Source organism: Aquarana catesbeiana, linkage group LG05 (genome assembly GCF_042186555.1).
Source record: "Aquarana catesbeiana isolate 2022-GZ linkage group LG05, ASM4218655v1, whole genome shotgun sequence".
Taxonomy (NCBI): domain Eukaryota; kingdom Metazoa; phylum Chordata; class Amphibia; order Anura; family Ranidae; genus Aquarana; species Aquarana catesbeiana.
In genome coordinates this window covers 477,261,780-477,283,850 of record NC_133328.1, presented here as the reverse complement: position 1 = coordinate 477,283,850, position 22,071 = coordinate 477,261,780, and the positions used below count along the sequence as shown (strand labels likewise).

The window sequence follows — 22,071 nt, the reverse complement described above, 5'->3', positions numbered from 1 at the left end:
GTGGATCCTCTGCAGCATGTTCATTGTTTCATGATCTGTCAGGATGAAATGTACACCACACTTCTCCAATGTCTTTATTGCATTCTTCTACAGGCCTGAGTGTAAACACAACAGACATATTTTGTCTTTTGCATTCAGCTTTTGTGTTTACATACATCTCTTTTATTATTACTGTTTACCATGTGGCACATTTTATGCGGTAAGAAAATTAATTATTCCCGCGCTACCTGTGGCCATAGGGATGGACCATACCAGTTTCTGCAAACACCTAATTGGTCAATCGAAACCAACACAAAGAATAGAGTGAAAATCAATAATTGGTGTTGCGCTCTAGGTAAAATCTAAAATAACAGTGATATATAGAAAGTGTTGTAAAACTAAAGTAGATAGAAAGTGGACACATCTGAAATCAAGTCCTAAATTCTAATCGAACAATGTGAACAACCTAGATATGTTCTAATATATAAAGTGCAAGTGATAAAAGTGACAAAAGTGACATATAATCTTCAGACAGAATATACTGTATAAAGTGCATACAATTAAAATTGTCCAAATTAAACTCTTCAAGTGAATAAAAAAGTGCTCCAAGAGAATAGTGTCCATATAGACAGTAAACTGAAGCTGTGAAGTGCTGCTCCAGTTAGCATTCTGTGCAGAGAATATGAACAGCGACTCAGTGGTTGGTTTCTTCAGTGCAAGTGCACCTTTGTGTGAATTGGCTGTAAGGTAACAGCGTGAAAGAAAAAATTGCATCCAACAAAATCCAAGCTCTTGTAGTGGATAGCTGGTGGTTTCTTGTTTGTGCAGCTGGTAGTTTCTCGTTTGTGCAGCTGGTAGTTTCTCGTTTGTGCAGCTCAGCGATGCAAGGGAAACGAAGGGGAGGTCCAATGCCAGTGTATAAGAGGAAAGAAAGGGGGGCCCATATCGTGAAGAATATTGAAACTTTGAATTTACTAAATTTTAAAATAACCCGGTACTCACATTAAAAAATATAAAAACAAACATAGGCACCGGAAGTGATGTCAGGTTGCGAGCTTGCCGCTCGTGGTGCTATCTGTTCCAACGCCTAGCGTCACAGTCACGTGACTTCATCAGGGAATGTAGATATGTACTAGAAGTGTCCTTAAATAGATATACTTTTGGGTTTAATTGTTTGATTAGAATTTAGGACTTGATTTCAGATGTCCACTTTCTTTTACAACACTTTCTAATTATTGCTGTTATTTTAGTTTTTACCTAGAGCATAACACCAATTATTGATTTTCACTCTACATTTTATGCGGTATTATTGATATGTTTTGTGTATCATCCACAACTTACACTGCACGTCTTGAAGAATGACAAAGTAACTAAAATTCAGGATATTAAAATCATTGTGGCTATTTAAAGGAACATGCAATGTGTGGACATTGTTACATCCACTTTCAAAAGGGAGTTTTGCTCCCTGCAACCTCCCAATTTTTTAACGTGTCATTGGGGGCTGCAACAACCCAGAAGAGACGGATGGCTCAGATATCAGAGAGGAAGATGGCGGTAGGGGACCCGGGCTGTGTCACCTGAGCAGTGGATCACATCAGAACAACACTGTATTTGCTATGCACTTGGGATGCTAATTAAGGACAGCCTGCATAACTGGTTAGGGAGAAGGGGGAAAAAAGCAAGGGGATGGGGGGAATTAAGTTTTCCTTTTAAGAAACACATTATTATAATTATTTTGAATAACCATTGGTCAATAATTTTGATGTTGAAAGCCCAACCATAGCTAAAAAAAATTGTGGTTAAAGTGGAAAAGGTCATTTCAGGTTTTCATTGTCGACTGTGTCTCTCTTTTGGGAGGTTTTACCACACTTTCTCTCTCCCTAAAAAAAATAAAATAATAATAATAATTCCCAAATAGACATTGTACCAACAATAAAAACCTGAAAGGTGTCTGACCCTTCCCTACTCAAGAAGAGTTTTCTTATTGCAGTCTGAAATCAATTTGAAGGTCTGATGAGTGGAATATCTCACATTTGCATTTGCACCAAGAAAAATGTAGATGTAGGGCTCCAGCCACTTTTATTTCTAGATTTGGAAAGAGTGCTGATCATATAGAACCTCTGTCAGATTTAAAGCAGAACTACATTCCATCTGAACATCACAAACCAAAAACCCTATTTAATTCATTTTTAATATTCAAAGCAAACTCACCCATCCACCCATGTCTCCATGCTTTATTTTGCTGAGAAATAACTTTGAAAAACACCAACTAGCATTCCTGGCGATGGCCATCTTGAATAAGGGCAAATGATTCAGGCAGAAATAATTCCTGAAATCCATCTGCCTTTCGCTCAGGTGTGCATGCAGGAGGGTGTGCTTAGCTGAGAAATCCTGTCCTTTCCTCCTGAAGTCTTCTAGAATGTATGACCTCATTTGTCTAGGCCTGGAAATAAGGAAGTACTTGATGAAAAAGTTTAAAGCAAGAATATATATATGTGTTTGTGTGTGTGTGTATATGTGTATATGTATATGTGTGTGTGTGTATATATGTATATGTATATGTGTATATATATATATATATATGTGTGTATATATATATATATATATATATATATATATATATATATATATATATATATATATATATACACACATCCCTATATATAATTTTATTTTTTTATTATTACAGGTACGTCTGCAGCGCTTTACACATATATATTGTACATTGACATCAGTTCATGCCCTCAATGAGCTTACAATCTAAGGTCCCTAACTTACATTTATACATACACATACTAGGGACAATTTATATAGGAGCCAATCAACCTACCAGCATGTCTTTGGAGTGTGGGAGGAAACCGGAGTACCTGGAGGAAACCAACACAGGCACAGGGAGAACATGCAAACTGATAGTTTCCTATGCATTTACTAATGCTAGCAGAATAAGGATTTAAAATGGCCAATGCTGATTGAGTGGAGTTCCACTTTAATTATGGTTTGTGTCCACATTGCAGACATCTCCCTCAGTATTCAGGGACAATATTCACTGGAACAGAATAGGAGGGCAAATCCAAAATTTGATGGTTGTCTCCTGAAAAGCTGGAGAGAGGAAATCTACATATGGAGGACACTTGCTTTGCCTTCACTTTTGGGATATTCCCACTTCACTTTTCTCTTCATTATCCATGAGATAAAAAATTAAGTGAAGGGGAATCCTTTTCTGATGGGGCCCCAATTAAAACCGTCCCCACTTCAAAAAAAAGTTTTGGCTGAAGTTCTAAATAATGCCTAAATTGGTAAATTGTACTTGAAGAAATCTGCAGGTTGTCATTCCTGTCCGCCTTATCAAAAAATGCTGGTTGCTGGCCTACTTTCTGAGTTTCTGACCCAGAACCTAAATGAAGCCATTGAAGCAGAATTCCAGATCTGCGTACTGGTTCCAAGTTAGAGGCTTGGAAAACATTAGGCTGATTTAACATGGCAAATGGGCCTCTAGCATTTTGAAGAGGGGAGGTGAATGATGGCAGCATACATATTTCTTTAAATTACTTGGTGTTTTAATGTCTTTGTGTTTTTTCGACTGCATTTATCTATATAAGCTTTTATAGAAGACATGCTCTAGTCCTTAAATCAGAGTCAATGTTTACCTCCAAAGTGAATTTCACGTATCTTCATGAATGGGATAAAACAAAGGGAAAATTTATTTTGCAGAGAAAAACATGATTAAAAAAATAATTTTTTTGCCTTGTTTTCTATGAAGCCTGTTCCCACTACTGTGATGTGGTGGCATGCACTACTTTTTTCAGTGCATGGTCTTGTGATGCAAACTACTGCATTGCAATACCATTGCAGTAAATAGAACTGCATAAAATGTAACTTCTGAAAGTTCTAACAAAAAAGTAAACCGTGTGATGTGACAGGATAGGCATATCAGCACTGTTCATCTCAGCACACACCAGCAGCTGTACATTTAAACGTGGCTTGCTGGTGTAAATGAGCCCTTACTATAAAAAGTAAAAGTACTCTCCAGCCCATTATAAGAACAATCAATCATGCACATACTATTAATTCAGACACGCTGCTTTAAAATACAGAAGTAATTATGGGAAATAAATGCAGCCTCCCCTGCTGGAATCCCAGTCCAAACATATTTTTTTGAATGATGCTCTCCTTTGACACTGTCGGCCACTTCTCTCTGCAGTGGCCCTCCAGCGCTCACTGGTATGCTGAGAGCCTGAGCCATTTACCGGTCAGGCATCTGGGCGGATCCCGACATTATTGAAGGGGCACTATTTCTCTCACTGACACCAAGAATGGGGCATTATTCCTTCCACTAATACAATAAATGGAGCACTATTCCTCCCACTGATAATGTGTGGGGACTATTCTTCTATTCTTCCACTGATACTAATAATGGGGCACTATTTTTCCACTGACATCAAGGATGAGGCACTATTTCTCCCACTGATACCAATAATGAGGCACTATCTCTTCCACTGACACCAATGATAAGGCTGTGTTCCTTCCACTTCTCATTTCCCACTTACCACAGATTATAGGTCACGATTTACTCCCTCTGCTCACCAACCCTGGTGCATTTTTTACCCTCACTTTCGACCAAGCCTGGGGGGCATTGTTTACTCTAAGTGACCACTGACAATAGGACTTTTCCCCACTGGCCACAGTAAAGCCCCAACCAAGTCTAAAGGACAGGAAACTGGCCCTTTTGGAAAAATTTGAGGGCCCCTCTCCAAGGGCATTTCTGTCTCTATTTTTTATCCAGCCACAATGGGTCTCAAGTATCAAAAAAAACAAAAACTCAAGGGGTTACTTACAGCAGTTACATAGTTTATATAGTTAGTCAGGTTAAAAAAGGACACAAGTCCATCTAGTTCAACCAAAAAAAAAAAAAAATACAATCCCATATACACAATCCTTCACCCACAGTTGATCCAGAGGAATGCGAAAAACCCCAGCAAACCATGATCCAGTTTGCTCCTGCAGGGGAAAAAATTATTTCCTTATCCCCGAGAGGCAATAGGATTTCCCCAGGATCAACTTTACCTATAAATGTTGGTACCTAGTTATATTATGTACATTTAGGAAAGAATCCAGACCTTTCTTAAAGCAAACTCCTGAGCTGGCCAGAACCACCTCTGGAGGGAGTCTATACCACATTTTCACAGCTCTTAATGTGAAGAAACCTTTCAGTATTTGGAGATTTAAATCTTTTTTCCTCTAGACTTAAAGAGTGCCCCCTTGTCCTCTGTGATGACCTTAAAGTGAATAACTTAACACCAAGTTCACGATATGGACCTCTTATATATTTGTACATGTTGATCATATCCCCCCTTAATCTCCTCTTCTCAAGAGGGACTAGATTCAGTTCCTCAGTACTATAAATAATGTTTCCCTATTTGTGAGTCCTTTATAAATTATGTCAATAGTATTTGTGCACAATGATAGTTACTACTTTGCTAGAACTGAGGATGTCAGTCGTCTGCATAAGTAAAATCCCGTTTGTGGTCTTTCTGCCTTCCTCCTACAAAGCCACACTCTTCAGTAAGGTTTCACCTGCAAATTAAATTTCTCTGTGGGTGAGCAAGAGATTGAAAAATGTAGGCTGCTGAAGAAATTGTGGGCAGAGTAGGAGGAGTGTTGACTTTGAGAAGTCAGAATATGCATGTAATTGGTATAAGCGGAAACTGGGCACAGAGATATAGGGTGGGAAACAGACCACATGCATAAGCATATACTGTATGCTCTTATTGCAGGCATCATGCAGTAGGGACAAGTTTACTAGTTCTTTGATAGTAGACATAATGACAACCCTTTCATCAAGCCAGCCAGTAACTGGGGTGTTGTCCAAGGCCCATCTCACCAACAAAGGCAAAATTGGGTATCTTCCAAACTATTTCTTGCCTAGACAGCAATACATACAAGGCCCTATTCACATCTACACTTTTTAAGTTTAAGTGTTGTGCATGCTACACATGTCTCTGTCAAACTTAATGTAATTCCTCTTTCTGAAAATCATATCAAACATACAGCAGCAGGACTTTTTCCCTATCCACCATAACGCACCTAAACCTGAACTAAAAAGGACCTCTGAATGTTTTCATTCAGCATGACATTCATGACATGGAGTATTATACTTCTCCATTGGAAGGTAATTTTTATACACTGTAAAAAATATCAGTTGTTTAATTTACCACTTAATTTTTTTTTGTTTTTTTTATTATTTTTAACACACTTTCCTTGCAGTTACAGGATCAACGTGCATTTCCAGCTAACACTCGCTACATGAGCTAATATGTACTCCTTGTGCTTGCACTGGATTCCTCTGTGAAATACATTCCACTCAAAATCCAAACCCGATAGATTTGCTGGCTTGGTAGAGACTTGCATTAATGACATAATGTCAGCACTATATAAATGACTCAAAGCAACTGTGTACTGCCCTGTATAAAACTAAAAAAGCAGCTGCACAGTAGCCATCAGAAGTTGCCAGATATTACCTGCAACTTTGCTGGAATTCTCGTTAAAGGTCCAGTGGAGCCAGAAGATCCTGTGAAAACAGACTTTCTTTATCGTAAATCATAGGACACAGAACCTCAAGTAATTACTTGGTGGGTTATGGGCCTACCTTCAGGTGTTGACACTGGTATAACCAATACAACAAGTTGACTCCCCTATATAACCCCTCCTCCTTCCAGGAGTCCTCAGTTTTTTTCGCCAGTGTCTAAGGTGTTGGTCACGAGTGAAGATGTGCTCTGAGGAGTTCCAGGGAGGGATCCATGCTGGATTTAAAAAACCTCCACAACCGGATCCATCCTCGCCACTGAGGCCATAGGATGGTACCTGGGCCTCACATTGAAGAACGAGCTTTTGCCTGTAAGCTTCTCTTTGAGAGCTGGACCCTAGGAACCAGGACTCTTTTTGGTTTTTCATATTACCTAAAGTTGTTCCTGAGGGGTGCTATACAGGTCCAAAGGAGCAGAACCCCTATTAAAAAGGGCCCCAGTCTTTGAAGGTTTAACCACGCTGCCCGCCGTGATGGGTGAAAGTTGGATCTGTCTGTTAAATCAGCAGTATCCTGCAGCGAGGATAAGGTAAGGGGAGAAGCCTAGGAACTGTAAAAAGTCCACCTATGCCCTTTTCTCCAAAAAATACATATATAAAATGTATAACTGTATGCCTTTAAAATGTCTCCTCTAGAGGGAGTATATTACATTTACCTAGTACGATGCCTTTTTCAGCAGCTCTGTGTCTGGCTATAGCAGTGGGTGTGGTCCCTGCAGCCAGAGGGGAGTTCTTAATTGAACAGATGGTGTTCCTCTTCTGAGGGATCTAAAGGGGTTACAGCAGTAGTTTATGAACATACAAAACCAGCCATTTGCACTTTTTTGTATAAAGTGGTCTTCCTTTAAAACTAGGAGCCTAACAAACACTGCTGATAAAAATTCCCCTCCCCTCTCGTCCTGGAGAGGTGCGGTAATAGCTGACACTTATGTGTAATCAGGTTCTCACCTGAGGCTTAACACAGACGCTCTCAGTTCATATGCTGAAGACAGAAGTCTGTCACACTAAGAGACACAGGAGCGCTGGGCATTTAAGGTGTGTAAACAGGCATTTCCAGCACAGGAAATATTATGGTACTCAGCATCAAAGGCTGATCCTTATGGTGACATTGTTTTCTTTTGCTAAAACTATTGTTCAGCAAATACCATAATTTGTTAAAGTGCCTCTGCTGTTGTGCTTAGCACATTTGATTTCCAGTGTACCACAAAGGTACCAAGGATTCCACCCCCAGGCGCTGGGAACTCCAGTCATGCCTCCACTCAGTCATCCTCTCCGGAGAGACCTGACATGGCAAGCCAGGGTGAGTCATTGGAAGCAATTGGTGGTGCAACTGCTTTTCACACTTCAGCCCCTTTGTATGTGACTGAAGATGCATTCTCCTCTGCCCTGTTGGGCTTAGAAGGAAGATTAGCAGCTTTAATCGCATTCTCCATCCAAGAGGATAGGAAGCATGCTAGATCCCCCTCCCTCACCTCAAACCCCCTTTTTCCAAGGGAACGGTGGGCACAGGATGAGGTGTTATCCTCAGGTGATCACAGGGAAAAACAAGCCAAATTTTTCCTCTGTGGAGGAAACAACAGTTGATAAACCTTATGCAACCTCACAGTCTGACAGATTGATGGTACAAACTCTTACAGAGATGGTTCATTCCACTTTTTATACTACTCCTAACAAAGTAAGCTGAAAGTCCAGGTCCCTTCTTTGGCTTCTCAGGACCCTGTGGTTAAAAGGGTTGGTCAGCCGAAGCATCTTGCAAAAAAGGATGTCTGACTAGTTTCCCTTTTCATTGGGGAAGGTTTGGTGAAATACATCCAAATGATTTCTAGCAGTAAAGCTCATTTGTCCAAAAGAAGGTATAAATGTCCTTTTATTTAAAGTGAAGCCACAACAGCTCACAGGTTAAGTACTCTGATGGCCAGTGCAGCCATGGGAGACTTCCTGACAGACATGGGTTCAGATCCACATGTCGGCGTTCACTAGTGAAGAAGCCACTCCTCACAGGTTAACTACTCTGACGGCCAGCGTAGCCATGGGAGGCTTCCTGGAAGACGTGGGACCTCGTCCTCACGTTGGCTCCTTGTGACCTTGGACAAGTCACTTAAACGGATTCCTTCCCCTGCGCAGGGGCAGCTGCCTCTAGGCAGCGGTGACGGCCTCCAACGTCAGACTCTAGGACATGATTTCCAAGGAGTACTGTTCAGATCTGTGCGACTTCAAGGTAGTCTCTGCACTACTTTGGTACCACTTTGATGCGACTTGAGGTCCATAGACCTCTAGAATACACAGGCATTGTTTCCTGTCACATCAAAATCGCGCCCCGACATATTCTTGGCGGCAAAAGATCACGGTAAAATCACGCAACTTTGGGGTTGCAATAGTGGAAACTGAGCCTAAGAGGAGAAAATATTCAGCCCCTGTATACAGGATTGAAGATGCGTTTTTCCTCCGCCCTGCAGGGCCTAGCAGGAAAAGTAGTGACTTTAATCGCATCCGCTATCCAAGGATGGGAAGCGTGTTAGATCCCCCTCCCCCACCTGAGATCCCTTATCAAGGGAACAGTGGGTAGAGGATGAAGGATTACCCTCAGGTAATCGGGAAGAAAGGCAAACCGAGTACTCCTCTGCAGAGGAGACAACTAGAGTTTAACTTTTTTTCAGCTTCGCAATCCTGAGAAATTGCTGGTACAAACCTCTTACAGAGATGATTTGTGCCTCTTTCAAGCTACCTCTAGTAGAGTCAGCTGATAGTTCTGTTTTTTCTTAGGTTCCTTGGAACCTTCACTGCCTTTTTAATGCATTTCCTGTACATGTACAGAGCCACGCAGAAATTCAACAGATCCATTCTAGATCTAAAAGAATCTAAATCAGTTCCTGAAGATCCGCTCCTTTCTATGGAGTCGATCAAGTCAGTAGTTTCTATCCTGCAAGAAGGAAAACTTCTGCCGCCTATCGGCATCAGGGATGCATATCTGCATGTCCATATATTTCCCGCTCACCAAAGGTTTCTGCGGTTCGAAGTAGAACAGCAGCATTTCAGTTTATAGCCTTGCTCTTCGGGCTAGCTACAGCACCTCCAGTTTTCACAAAAGTGCTAGCCCCACCTGTAGCCAGGTCAAGGGCACAGGGCTTTAACAGTATTGGCATACCTAGACGATCCATTTGCTAATAGACCAATCGCTGTTCGGAGTAAGGTGTACGCATTACAACCAGTTACCTGGAAAGGTCTGGGTTGCGTTCTCAACCTAGTAAAGTCTCCATTAAAATTGCTAAAAAAAGGGCTGCAGTATTTGGGTCTGATCATAGATACAGCCCAGAAAAAGGGTCTTCTTGCCCAAAAAAAAAAAAAACACAACTCCATAAAAGAGTTGGTGTGGATGGTCAGGTCAAAAGGAGGTCCCTCCATTCGCCTTTGCATGAGGTTGTTCGAAAGGATGGTGGCTTTATTCGAAGCAGTTCCCTTTGCCCAGTTCCATTCGAGACTGTTGCAAAACAGTATTCTATTTGCTTGGAACAAAACGATCCAAGCTTTGGACTTGCCAATGCGGCTGTCCGCAAGGGTGTCCCAAAGCCTCAATTGGTGGTTGCTAAAGAATGTCCTAAAGGGTAAATCCTTCAGACCACTTATCTTGAAAGTGGTAATGACAGAGAAGACAACTGTCCAAGGACATTGTTCAAGAACCGAAAGAGCCTTGCCCATCAACATCCTAGAGATTCAGGCAGTGCGTCTGGCTCTAAAAGCCTGGACTTCCAGGTTAAGGGATTGTCCCGACAGGATCCAATCCATCAATGCCACGGCTGTGGCCTATATCAATCACCAAAAGGGGCGCCAAGAATCTCTCAGTGCAGAGAGAAGTGAACCATATTCTAACTTGGGCAGAAAGAAATATTCCGTGCCCATGGGCAGTCTTCATTCCGGGAATAGAGAATTGGCACGCGCACTACATGTGCCGCCAGCAGATTATTCCCAGGGGAATGGTCTATTCACCCCGACATGTTTCAGGCTGTTTGTCAAGGATGCGGGACTCCAGATCTAGATCTTTTAGCATCCAGTGCAACATAAAGTTGGTCAACTTTGTGTCCACAACAAAGGATCCATTCGCATGCAGAACAGATGCATTGGTGATACTGTGATACTGTGGGATCAGCTTTTACTGATCTATGTATTTCCCCCTATTCAGTTACTGCCTGGACTTCTTTGCAGGATCAAGCTGGAAAGAAAACCGGTAATTCTGGCAGAACCAGCATGGCCCAGAAGGTCATGGTATGCAGAGGTCGTAAAGATGGCAGTGGAGGATCTGTGGTCCCTTCCACTAAGGCCAGACCTGCTCTCACAGGGGCCGATAATCCATCCTACTTTATGAATGCTAAATTTAACGACCTGGCTATTGAGACCCACATTCTGAAAAGACGTGGGCTTTCCAGGGCAGTTATTTCTAATTTAATTAATGCTAGGAAGCCAGCTTCTAGAGCTATATATTATGGAGTCTGGAAAGCTTATGTTTCCTGGTGTGAATCCAAGGGTTGGCACCCTCGGAGATATATTAAAGGCAGGATTCTTGCCTTTCTACAAGTAGACGTAGAGATGAAGTTGGCCCTGAGTACTATTAAGGGCCAAGTATCAGCCTTATCAAGTTTATTTCAAAGACCACTTGCTACGCGTTCTTTAGTCCGGGGTTTCATGCAAGGAGCGATGCGGATTAATCCGCTAGTTAAATCACCCTTAAGCCCTTGGGACTTGAATTTAGTTTTGTCAGTGTTACAAAAACCGCCATTCTAACCATTACAGCATTTTCCCTTAGTCCTTCTGACTAGGAAGCTGATATTTTTAGTTGCTATATCCTCAGCAAGGAGGGTTTCAGAATTGGCTGCTCTTTCCTGTAAAGAGCCATATTTGATTATTCATGAGGACAGAGTGGTGTTATGCCCTCGTCCAGGCTTTTTGCCAAAAGTCGTTTCAGGCTTTCATGTGAATGAAGATCTTGTCCTGCCATTGTTTTTTTCCAAAACCATCTTACAAGGAAGAAAAGTCACTACATTGTCTTGATGTGGTGAGAGCAGTGAAGATCTATTTAAAGAAAACTGCTCAGATTCGTAAGACTGATGTCTTATTTATTCTGCCAGAGGGTCCTAAGAAAGGACAGGCAGCGTCAAAATCCACTGTGGCTAAGTGGATTCGGCAAGTTATAATTCAAACTTATGATTTAAGGGGAAAGAGTCCCCCTTTTCAAGTTAAGGCGCACTCTACTAGAGCGGTTGGTGCTTCTTGGGCAGTGCGTCACCAGGCCTCCATGTCTCAGATCTGCAAGGCCGCAACTTGGTCTTCAGTACATACATTTACCAAGTTTTATCAAGTAGATGTAAGATGGAATGAGGATATCGCCTTGGGCGCAGTGTGCTGCAGGCAGCAGTATAATTCCTTAAGGTCTGGGGGTGCCCTACAGGTTGTGTCTCCCTCCCCTCAAGTAGCATTGCTATGGGACACCCCCCAAGTAATTACTTGAGGCTCTGTGTCCTATGATGTATGATAAAGAGCTTACCTGTAAAATCCTTTTCTTGGAGTACATCATAGGACACAGAGCTCCCGCCCCTCTGTTTTATGGGGTGAGAGTATATTACTTATATTGCTTGGCTACAAAAACTGAGGACTCCTGGAAGGAGGAGGGGTTATATAGGGGAGTCAACTTCCTGTATTGGTTATACCAGTGTCAACCCCTGAAGGTAGGCCCGTAACCCACCAAGTAATTACTTGAGGCTCTTTGTCCTATGTTGTACTCCAAGAAAAGGATTTTACAGGTAAGCTGTTTTAAAAATCCTATCTTTTGTTTGCTCAGGCACTGAATGCTGTAACATTAGGAGAGGAGGGGGGGTGCCTACTCTTTTACATACACTGGAAGCAGGGAACCTTAAAGAGGACATTAAAAAAATGATTTAATTGAACTGCAAGTAAGATCTGGCATGGTATAGAGCCTACTATAGCTTTACCCTTAGACCCCTTTCACACTGAGGCGCTTAACAGGCGCTACAGCACTAAAAATAGTAAAGAGCCGCTCCTGTCTCTCCAGTGTGAAATCCCGAGGGCTGTGCCCAAACAAAATTTGTGTCCTTTTTTCCCAGAAATAGCGCTTTCTTTTGGTGGTATTTAATCACCATTGCCGTTTTTATTTTTTGCGCTATAAACAAAAAAGATCAACAATTTTGAAAAAAAAATTTTTTTTTTACTTTTTGCTATAATAAATATCCCCAAAAATGTTTTTTTTTTTTTTTTTTAAACTAATATCTTCATCAGTTTAGACCAAAAAATATTTTTCTACATATTTTTGGCAAAAAAAAAAAAATCGCAATAAGCGAATATTGATTGGTTTGCGCAAAAGTTTTTGGGTCTACAAACTATGTGAAAGATTTATGGCATTTTTATTATTTATTGATTTATTTTTTTTTTACTAGTATTGGTGGTGATCTGCAATTTTTAGCGGTACTGCGACATTGCGGCAGACAGATCGGACACTTTTGACACATTTTAGGGACCATTAGCATTTATACAGTGATCAGAGCTATAAAAATGCACTGATAACTGTGTAAATGGTAGGGAAGATGTTAACACTAGGGGGTGATCAAGGGGTTAAATGTGTGTTCCCTGGATGTGTTCGAACTGTATGGGGATAGGACTGATTGGGGAAGGAGACATATCGTTTGTTCCTACTTAGTAGGAACAAATGATATGTCTCCTCTCCCCTTACAGAACAGGGATTTGTTTACACACACAAATCCCCGTGCTGTCTCTCATGCCCGCGACCGTGGGTGGCCGGCCGGCCATGCGCATCAGGCCCCCGGTGGCTCTTAAAGGGCACAACGTACCCATACATTGTTTTGCCCAGCGGAGCCATTCTGCTGGCTTATATCGGGGTGAGCCAGTCGGCAAGTGGTTAAATATACAAAATAGGGTGATGTTCTCTCTGCAGTGAAGTACCTTCCGCACGTATACACTGAAACTGTACATTACTCCATATAGAGCTGTTGGCTCCCTTAGGCCCTGCTCACACATACACAGCGGTGACTTGCATTTTACCGCACTGGAAGAATAAAGGCACCGCAAGGAGACATAGAAAACACTTGTTTTCTATGTGTTCTGTTCACAACCCTAGTGTCATGTGCAGTATGTTACATTAAAATGCTACATGTATGTATTTTGCACATGTATTTTGTACATTGCACAACGCAGTGCACATAAATGCACACCAACACAAGTCTGTTGAGAAAAGAAAAGTCTTTTTATATTATTTTGTCAATTACAAAGACCCATATGGCAGCCATCTTAGAGGGGAAGTAGAGAGTATGCAGTGGAAAGCTGGATAGTAAGGTGTCTCAATGGCAGGGTTTATAGAAGTAGATGAGTGTGTGATATCGTACGTCCTGCTATAAGGTCCAAAACTGCCCTTTACTTTCATGTTGTGTGAACAATCGATGTACTCATAAGCACCAATCTCCTCATCTGCTTCTCCTCCTTCTTAGTATAGCTAGTGCAGTGACAATGATTGGGGCTGTTACGCTAGACATCCCGTTTGCCAATGCCTCTGCAAAATAAAAATGTGTTTGTCTCTCTCCATCTTTCTCCCTTACTTCATACACGTGTCAACACATCTAAACATATGCATTGTTGCATGTCAATGGAAGGCAATACACACCCATTTTTCGAGCATCCTTATGCATTTAATGCACATTTATGTGTGAACAGTCCTCTAAGAATTTATCTAACTTTTTCATCTTTTGTTTTTCTTCAGAACAAGTTTACCATCACCAATGTTTTCCAGAAACGATTTTAGTATTTGGAGTATTTTAAGAAAATGCATTGGAATGGTAAGCATTTACCTATTTCTTATGTTATTTCTCCGATAATCTTTTGAGTTTACAATGTTGTGTAAAAAAGTACATTTCTGTTTTCTATGAGATATTCTATGAGCCAGTTTGTATTAATGTTTACTAACTAAACCCAAGAACAAAAATGTATTGCATTGTACAGTTCCTAGATGTTGTGGCTGCAGTAGTTTTTTTTATTTTAAGCTAAAAACCTTTTCAGCAAGTACACTTCATGTGAGCTGTATTCCTTCCCAGCTATTTTTATAAGCTACCAATGGTGTGTTATTTGCAGGAGAACCGGGGAAAAATAAAAGGAAAAAAGAAAATTAACACAGGCACCACACCAAAGGACTAGTAAATTGTATTATATGTTCTATTGCATTTTGGTCTTGGGTTTTAGATGCACTTTAAAGTGGAGCTCCACCCAAAAGGGGAAATTCCGTTTGTTCACACCCTACCACATTTGGCACTTTTTGGGTTTTTGGAGGGGAGCAGATACCTGTCAAAACCAGGTACCTGCTCCCTCTTCCATGTAAGATCTCTGCACAAAGATTGCAGCGATCTACAAAATTTCTGCCCCCTCCTCCCCCATCCTCCTGCTGGGAGAATACAATAGCTCGGTGGGAGGGATTCCCCTGTCAACACTGTCTGTTGATGGGGTAATTAAGCGAATTTCTTTCCTGCAGCCTGTGGTTGCAGCAAAAAAAACTTGCTCGGTCTATGGCTGGCTTAAGAAAGCAAAAGTAATGAAATTGTGCTAACGGTGGGGTGGTTTGAAGGTTAACAGTTTAAAAAAAACAAAAACGGAGCCTACTCGCTGTATACATGGCAAACATACATCACAATCCTTCAGTACCCTCAAATATGCTAAAATTAATGTGCTACAAGTCAGAGTCTCACAGACCCAACCTTTATCTTAACACCTTGAATCTGAAAAGAAATTGCACTGGATGCAGGGCATGGCCTAAAGAACATGTCTAAACCTACTTCCAGTACACAATGCACACATATACTGCAAGCTTTCTACCCACAAAATACTCCTTAACTACTGTACCACAAGTGATAATTTCACCAACGCACATAAACCTAAAGTAGTGTCGTTTAAAAAAAAAAAAATAAAGAATACAGACACTTTGAGCTTACCCTTAAAGAAGAACTTAAAGTGGAACTTCACCCTAAAGGAGAGGTTCCACTTTATGCCCTCCCCCACGCCTCCCTTCTACTTTTGGAACTTTTTTTTTGGGAGGGGGGGCGAGCGGGTGCCTGGTTTTGACAGCTACCCACTTCTGGTAGGATTGCCTAGGCCAAGGGGTGTCAAACTCCATTTTATTGTGGGCTGCATCAGCATTATAGTTGCCCTCAAAAGGCTGGTTGCATTTCTAAGACTATGGGGTAGATTTACTATAACTGCTGTAGTCACACATCTGGTGCCGCTGTGCATCCTTGCTATCAGCTTCTAACCTGAGCTTGTTCAATTAAGCTTTGGCAATACAACCTGGAAGCTGATTGGTTTCTATGCAGAAGTGAGCCTGATTTTGCACTCTCCAGCTTTAGTAAATAAACCCCTATGTATCTACTCAGATGCATATGAGTGCTCAGGAGTATGCGGCATTCAGTGCCGTGCAGAGTTCAGCAGTGTGCTACGTAACAGTGTAGAGTTCAGGGATGCGCTGTGTACAGAGTGCAGGGTTGGGGTTGCACTACATACAGAGTGCAGAGCTCAGGACTGCGTGGCGTGCAGAATGCAGAGCTCGGGGCTGCGTGGCGTGCAGAGCTCGGGGCTGCGTGGCGTGCAGAGTGCAGAGCACGGGACTGCGTGGCGTGCAGAGTGCAGAGCACGGGACTGCGTGGCGTGCAGAGCACGGGACTGCGTGGCGTGCAGAGTGCAGAGCACGGGACTGCGTGGCGTGCAGAGTGCAGAGCACGGGACTGCGTGGCGTGCAGAGTGCAGAGCTCGGGACTGCGTGGCGTGCAGAGCTCGGGACTGCGTGGCGTGCAGAGCTCGGGACTGCGTGGCGTGCAGAGCTCGGGACTGCGTGGCGTGCAGAGTGCAGAGCTCGGGACTGCATGGCGTGCAGAGTGCAGAGCTCGGGACTGCATGGCGTGCAGAGTGCAGAGCTCGGGACTGCGTGGCGTGCACAGTGCAGAGCTCGGGACTGTGCAGCGTTCAGGAGTATGCTGCACCACTCTCCCCCACTCCTCACCTCTGCACACATCTCCCTCCACAACCCTGATCTCTCCCTCCTCCTTTGTATTTATAGCTTCTGACTTTAATAAAGATTTCAAAAAGGGTGAATAACCTCTTTAACATTAAAATAGTCAGAAGCTACTATTGGGACTACTACAGTTGGCATTATAATCATTTTGGTCAGGAGTATATAATGTACAGCGATCAGTTTTACATAAGTGCTTAATGTATAGACTGCAGTGGTAAGCAGTATGTGTCATAGTGCCCTTTATATTGCTGGTCAGCAGGAGCAAAATATGTAAATCACATTAATTCATAATCTAGGTACAAGGTAGCGCTATGTAAATTAAATCATAAACATAAATTCAGCGTTCCACATGAAACTTATTAAAATGATATCATAACATGTGATATAAGAGTGCTCAATAGTCCATTCCACCAATATCGTATAACAAACACAATATATAATCTATTCCTGTGATGTGAGCACGTGATCCACTTCAAACCCCCTGTGGTAGGTCACACATTCCCCTCTCTCCCTTACACTCACGACTCTAGTTGCTTATCTGAATGATGAGCAATAGCGCCTTTTGTGCTAAAATATAGTCTCCAACAGATCTGTTTCTTCATCCATTCTCCTCTTAGTGAGCTTGTCACAAAACCCCAGGAAGAAGGAAAAGCAAAGCCAATAGAGTAAATCTAAAAAACAGCTGTTAAAATTCAATAAAAAGCCACTCACAAAATATATTATATCAAAAAGCCCATCAAATCTCCTAAAGACATGTGTGAGAAACCACAAGTATACCTTTAAGAAAGCATCTCACCTGATCCCCCTTCTTCACTGACATCAGAACATCACTTCTGGTTGCCTTGCGAATCTGACCCAGACTATAGTTACATCTCCTGACTTTTTCGAAGCATTTGTAATTTGTTGGTCATTTATAACTACAGGCGGAAATGGCCGGTGTCTGTGGTCAATTAGAAGAAAAAATGAAAAGCATTGGTGGCCAGCAGGAGAAAAAAATTGCATTAATGGCCAGGGTGAGATTAAATATCTGGCATCAGTGATCAGGGGATGAAAAAAGAACAGTGTTGGTGTTTTTTTTTTTTTTTTGTTTTTTTTTTTGAGGGAGAGGAAAAAATACTTCATATTGGACCAACATCAGTGTTCAGTTGAAGGTAAAAGTGCCTGTCATTGGTGGTTAAAAGGAGGAAAAAATACCAAGAGTGGTTAGTTTCTGTGCTCCTTTTCTTTGTTGGTTAGTGTCTGTAGCCCCTTACATTGGTAGTAAGTACGCCTCCTATGTTCATTATGCCCACTTTGTTCCCTCCGTGCTGATTAGTGAAGGTCAGTGTTCCCTCTTGCTGCTCAGTAGTGGTGCTCCCCCCTTGCTCTGTGGTAGTCAGAGCCCCCCCCCCCCCAGCTCCGTGCTTTTTACTTTTGGTCTTTGATGTTATTAAGACACCGCCAATCACTGCATTATGCGGAGGGTGATTGTAGTGTTGAATCTCACAGCACCCTGCATGCCAATAGGGATGCTCCTGCTGTGGGCTCAGACACATGAAAGCAAAGATGGCTGCCTTCACATAAGCCGTAATGGGGTAAGATCAGCTTCAGGGAAATCATGGGCAATAGTGGAGGCCAGTCTTTTTTGCCTTCTGCCTGCCTTTTTTTGGGCACCATTTCCTTCAGAGTCCAGTTCATTTTTAAGAATACCAGTATCTAAGGTAGCTGTGTTCTTGTGGAAGCCAACAGACATCCTGTATGGTGAGCTTTAGATGTGACCACTTCTATCACTGCATACTATGGTTGTCCTGTTTAGAAACCATAACAAGACTTTGATAAATAACACTTCCTTAAACTCATTTTCTGCGTTACTTTGCATTCTTCATACAGAAGTGGGAAGGAATGTTCACCACAAATGGGTTGCACCCCTCTTTCAGAAAGAAAATCATAGCAGGCCCTGGTGGCTTCAAAGATGGACAGATTTCTCCTGGTTGATGAGCAAATCTTTTGGTTGATGGCCATGCTTTTTATCTGGACGATATTTTACAAAAATAGGCTTCGAGCAAGATTTAAAACAGCAAATCTACTTTTGTGCAAGACTAGATGACTTATTTTTCATTCATATCTGTACATGTGTTTTTGTGTGGGTTTCTTCTGGGTACTCCGGTTTCCTTCCCCTCCAAAGACAGGCTGCTAGGTAGACATGCTTGGCTCCTGCCTAGATTGGCTTTAAAATGTGCATGTATGCAAATCTGGTCAGGGCCTTTGATTGTAAGATCCTTGGGGCAGAGACTAATGTGAATGTACAATATACAGTACGTAAGGCTAAGTGTAAATTGTCAGTGCTATATAAATACCTGTAATAAATAAGATATGGAACTCTATTTTAGGTTTATTGGTGTTTTAAAGTTAGGCATGCTTTGATTAGTAACTTGATAGCCAATTTGTATTTCTAATTGAGCTTTTGGAGGGAAATTATAATTTTGTGTATTAGTAGCTGTAAAGCTAATGTGTATGCAGGCACTGCAGTGATGAGATAGCAGTAATTATTTATATGCATGTAATCCTATTCCTGCTATTGTGTCTATTAGGACACAGAAGGTGCATGCCTCCATCTAAATCGATGTTACATAGTCCAAACAACATTCTTTGCTTGTTTAATATTAATTTGTCAGTCTTATATCTTCATCTGTAGATATTCCTTTATATTTTCATCTGTAGATATTATACCTTGGTGGGGAATGGGAGGCTTTCCAGTAACATTCATATTTCTTTCTTGTTCATTAAAGCCTAAGTGCGAAATAAAAAGCACAGAAATCGGCACAAAGGTAATAACTTACAGTCAGTAGGATAGATCCCTTGTGCTGATGCCTCCTCTTTTTTTAGCTGAAATCATCCTCCATCTATGCCCCAACCCTCGCTGCTGTAATCTTCTGGTGTGACCGGGGTTAAAATAACTAAGGGGCTGTCACAGACTGTCATCAAGAGAGTCCAACTATACCTACCCTTTTCACCCAGCTACTCCATTCATAGAAGCCGTACTACAGCTTCTATGAATGAAACGGGATCTAAGAATGGAGGATGGGTGGATTATTGAAAGGTCTGTCCCCCCCCGCCCCGTCCCATTCATAGAGCATGTTTCATTTATAGAAGCTGTGGTATGGCTTCTAAGAATGGAATTGCTGGGCACAAAGGCTCGGCATAGTTGGGCTCTTTTGATCAGAGCCTGTAACAGCACCTTAGTTCTATTAACCCCCGCTGCACAAGATTACAGTGACAGGCAGGATTTCAACTAAAAGAAGAGGCATGAGCACAAGGTACTGTTTGTAAGTCACAGTATGTCCCTTGTGCTAATTTTTCTGTTTTTATATATTGGCTGCACTTTGGCTTTTAGGGACACAGGATTTAGAGATCATTTTATTTTTACTGCTGTCTACAGGACTATTTGGACACTGGCAAACAAAAAAACAGTTGCTAGCTTAGTATAGCTTCTCCCACTCCCAGTACGGTTCTGTCTTGTTAGTATCCCAGGGGGTGGACATCTTTTTCACTAATGAGAAAAGTTTACATATTTTTATTAGTCAAATCTTTACGTTTTACCAAGTGGATGTTTATGCCTCATCTGATGCTTGCTTCGGGTGTAAGGTCATTCAGGCAGCTCTTTGACATACAGGCAGTCCTGAGTTCACTGTTTTGTTATTGTTAGGTAATTCCCACCTCCTCAGTTGGACTGTTTTTGGACTTTCCAGCTGCCTCTGAATTCTATATCCTTTAACCACTTCAATACCAGGCACTTATGCACCTTCCCGCCCAGACCAATTTTCAGCTTTCAGCACTCTCACACTTTGAATGACAATTACTCAGTCATGCTACACTGTATCCAAACTAAATTTTTATCATTTTCTTCTCACAAATAGAGCTTTCTTTTGGTGGTATTTAATCACCACTGTGTTTTTTATTTTTTGCGATATAAGCGAAAAAACTGTGAACATTTTGAAAAAAACACTTTTTTTTTGTTTCTATTGTAAAATTTTGCAAATAAGTCATTTTTCTTCATAAATTTGTGCCAAAATTTTTACTGCTACATATCTTTGGTAAAAATAACCCAAATTAGTGTATATTATTTGGTCTTTGTGAAAGTTAGAGTCTACAAACTATGGTGCCTATCACTGAAAATGGATCACATCTGATCACACCTGATGTACTGAAGGCCTATCTCATTTCTTGAGACACTAACAAGCCAGGAAAGTACACATACCCCCCAAATTACCCCTTTTTGGAAAGTAAACAGTCCAAGGTATTTACTAAGAGGCATGGTGAGTTTTTTTAAATTGGAATTTTTTCCCACAATTCTTGGGAAAAATTAACATTTTTTTTTTTTTTTTTTACACAAACTGGTCATATTAACAGGTTATTTCTCTCACACAGCATATGCATAATTGCAACTACACCCCAAAATACATTCTGCTTCTCCTCCTGAGTATGGCGATACCACATGTGTGAGACTTTTACACAGCCTGACCACATACAGAGGCCCAACATTGAAGTAGCACCTTCAGGTGTTCTACAAGCATAAATTGCACATCTCCTTTCTCAACCATCTATTACACTTTTGAAGGCCCTGGAGCACCAGGACAATGGAATTGACTGCATTTTGGAAAGCAAACACCCCAACGTAAATTTTATGAGGCATAATGAGTCTTTTGAACAGTTCATTTTTTCCAGAAGTTTTTGGAAAATGTGAAAAAAAATGAAAATGCATTTTTTTTTTTTTTACACAAAGTTGTCACTTTATAAGATATTTCTAACACATAGCATGTACATAGCAAAAATGACACCCCAAAATACATTCTGCTACTCCTCCTGAGTATGGCAATACCACATGTTTGAGACTTTTACACAGCCTGGCCACATACAGAGGCCCAACAGCCAAATAGCACCTCCAGGCATTTTAGCAGCATTAATTACACATATCATTTTCTCACTACCGATCACATTTTTGAAGGCTCTTCATATTTCTAACACATAGCAGGTACATACCAAATAACAAAAGATTACCTGTGGTTTTAGAAGTTCAGTGATCCACAAAGTAGAGCATCGGTCCAGGCAGCAGGCAGGGATGAGGTCAGCAACAGCTAAAGCAATCATGCAGGCAGGAATACTGTCCATAGTTCGTACAGGCAGAGATACTGTCAGCACAGCCAGAGCACAGCCAAAGCACAGGTCCAGGTAGCAGGCAGAGGTGTCCCAGCAGAAATACTGTCCAAAGTCAGTAGAGGCAGCAGGCAGATATATGGTCAACACAACCAAAGTATTGGTCCAAGCAGCAGGAAGAAACATGGTCCATAATGTCATGGGTCAGTACAGGCAGCAATATGGTCAGGACAGCCAAAGTATTGGTCCAGGCAGCAGGAAGGACCATCAAGCTCAGTGCCAGGGGGATAGGGGTAGAGGCTTCTCCC

The 22,071-nt window shown here is 41.6% G+C and overlaps 1 protein-coding gene across 7 annotated transcripts in view; it reads left to right on the top strand.

Annotated features, from left to right (window-relative positions):
* Positions 1–22,071, top strand: part of OSBPL1A (oxysterol binding protein like 1A) — a 185,867-nt gene that overhangs the window by 134,856 nt on the left and 28,940 nt on the right. For all 7 annotated transcript variants that reach the window (XM_073631484.1, XM_073631486.1, XM_073631485.1 and 4 more), the window contains one exon: positions 14,339–14,414. In XM_073631484.1, the coding sequence (XP_073487585.1) occupies positions 14,339–14,414 (76 nt within the window). The remainder of the gene's footprint in view (positions 1–14,338; positions 14,415–22,071) is intronic.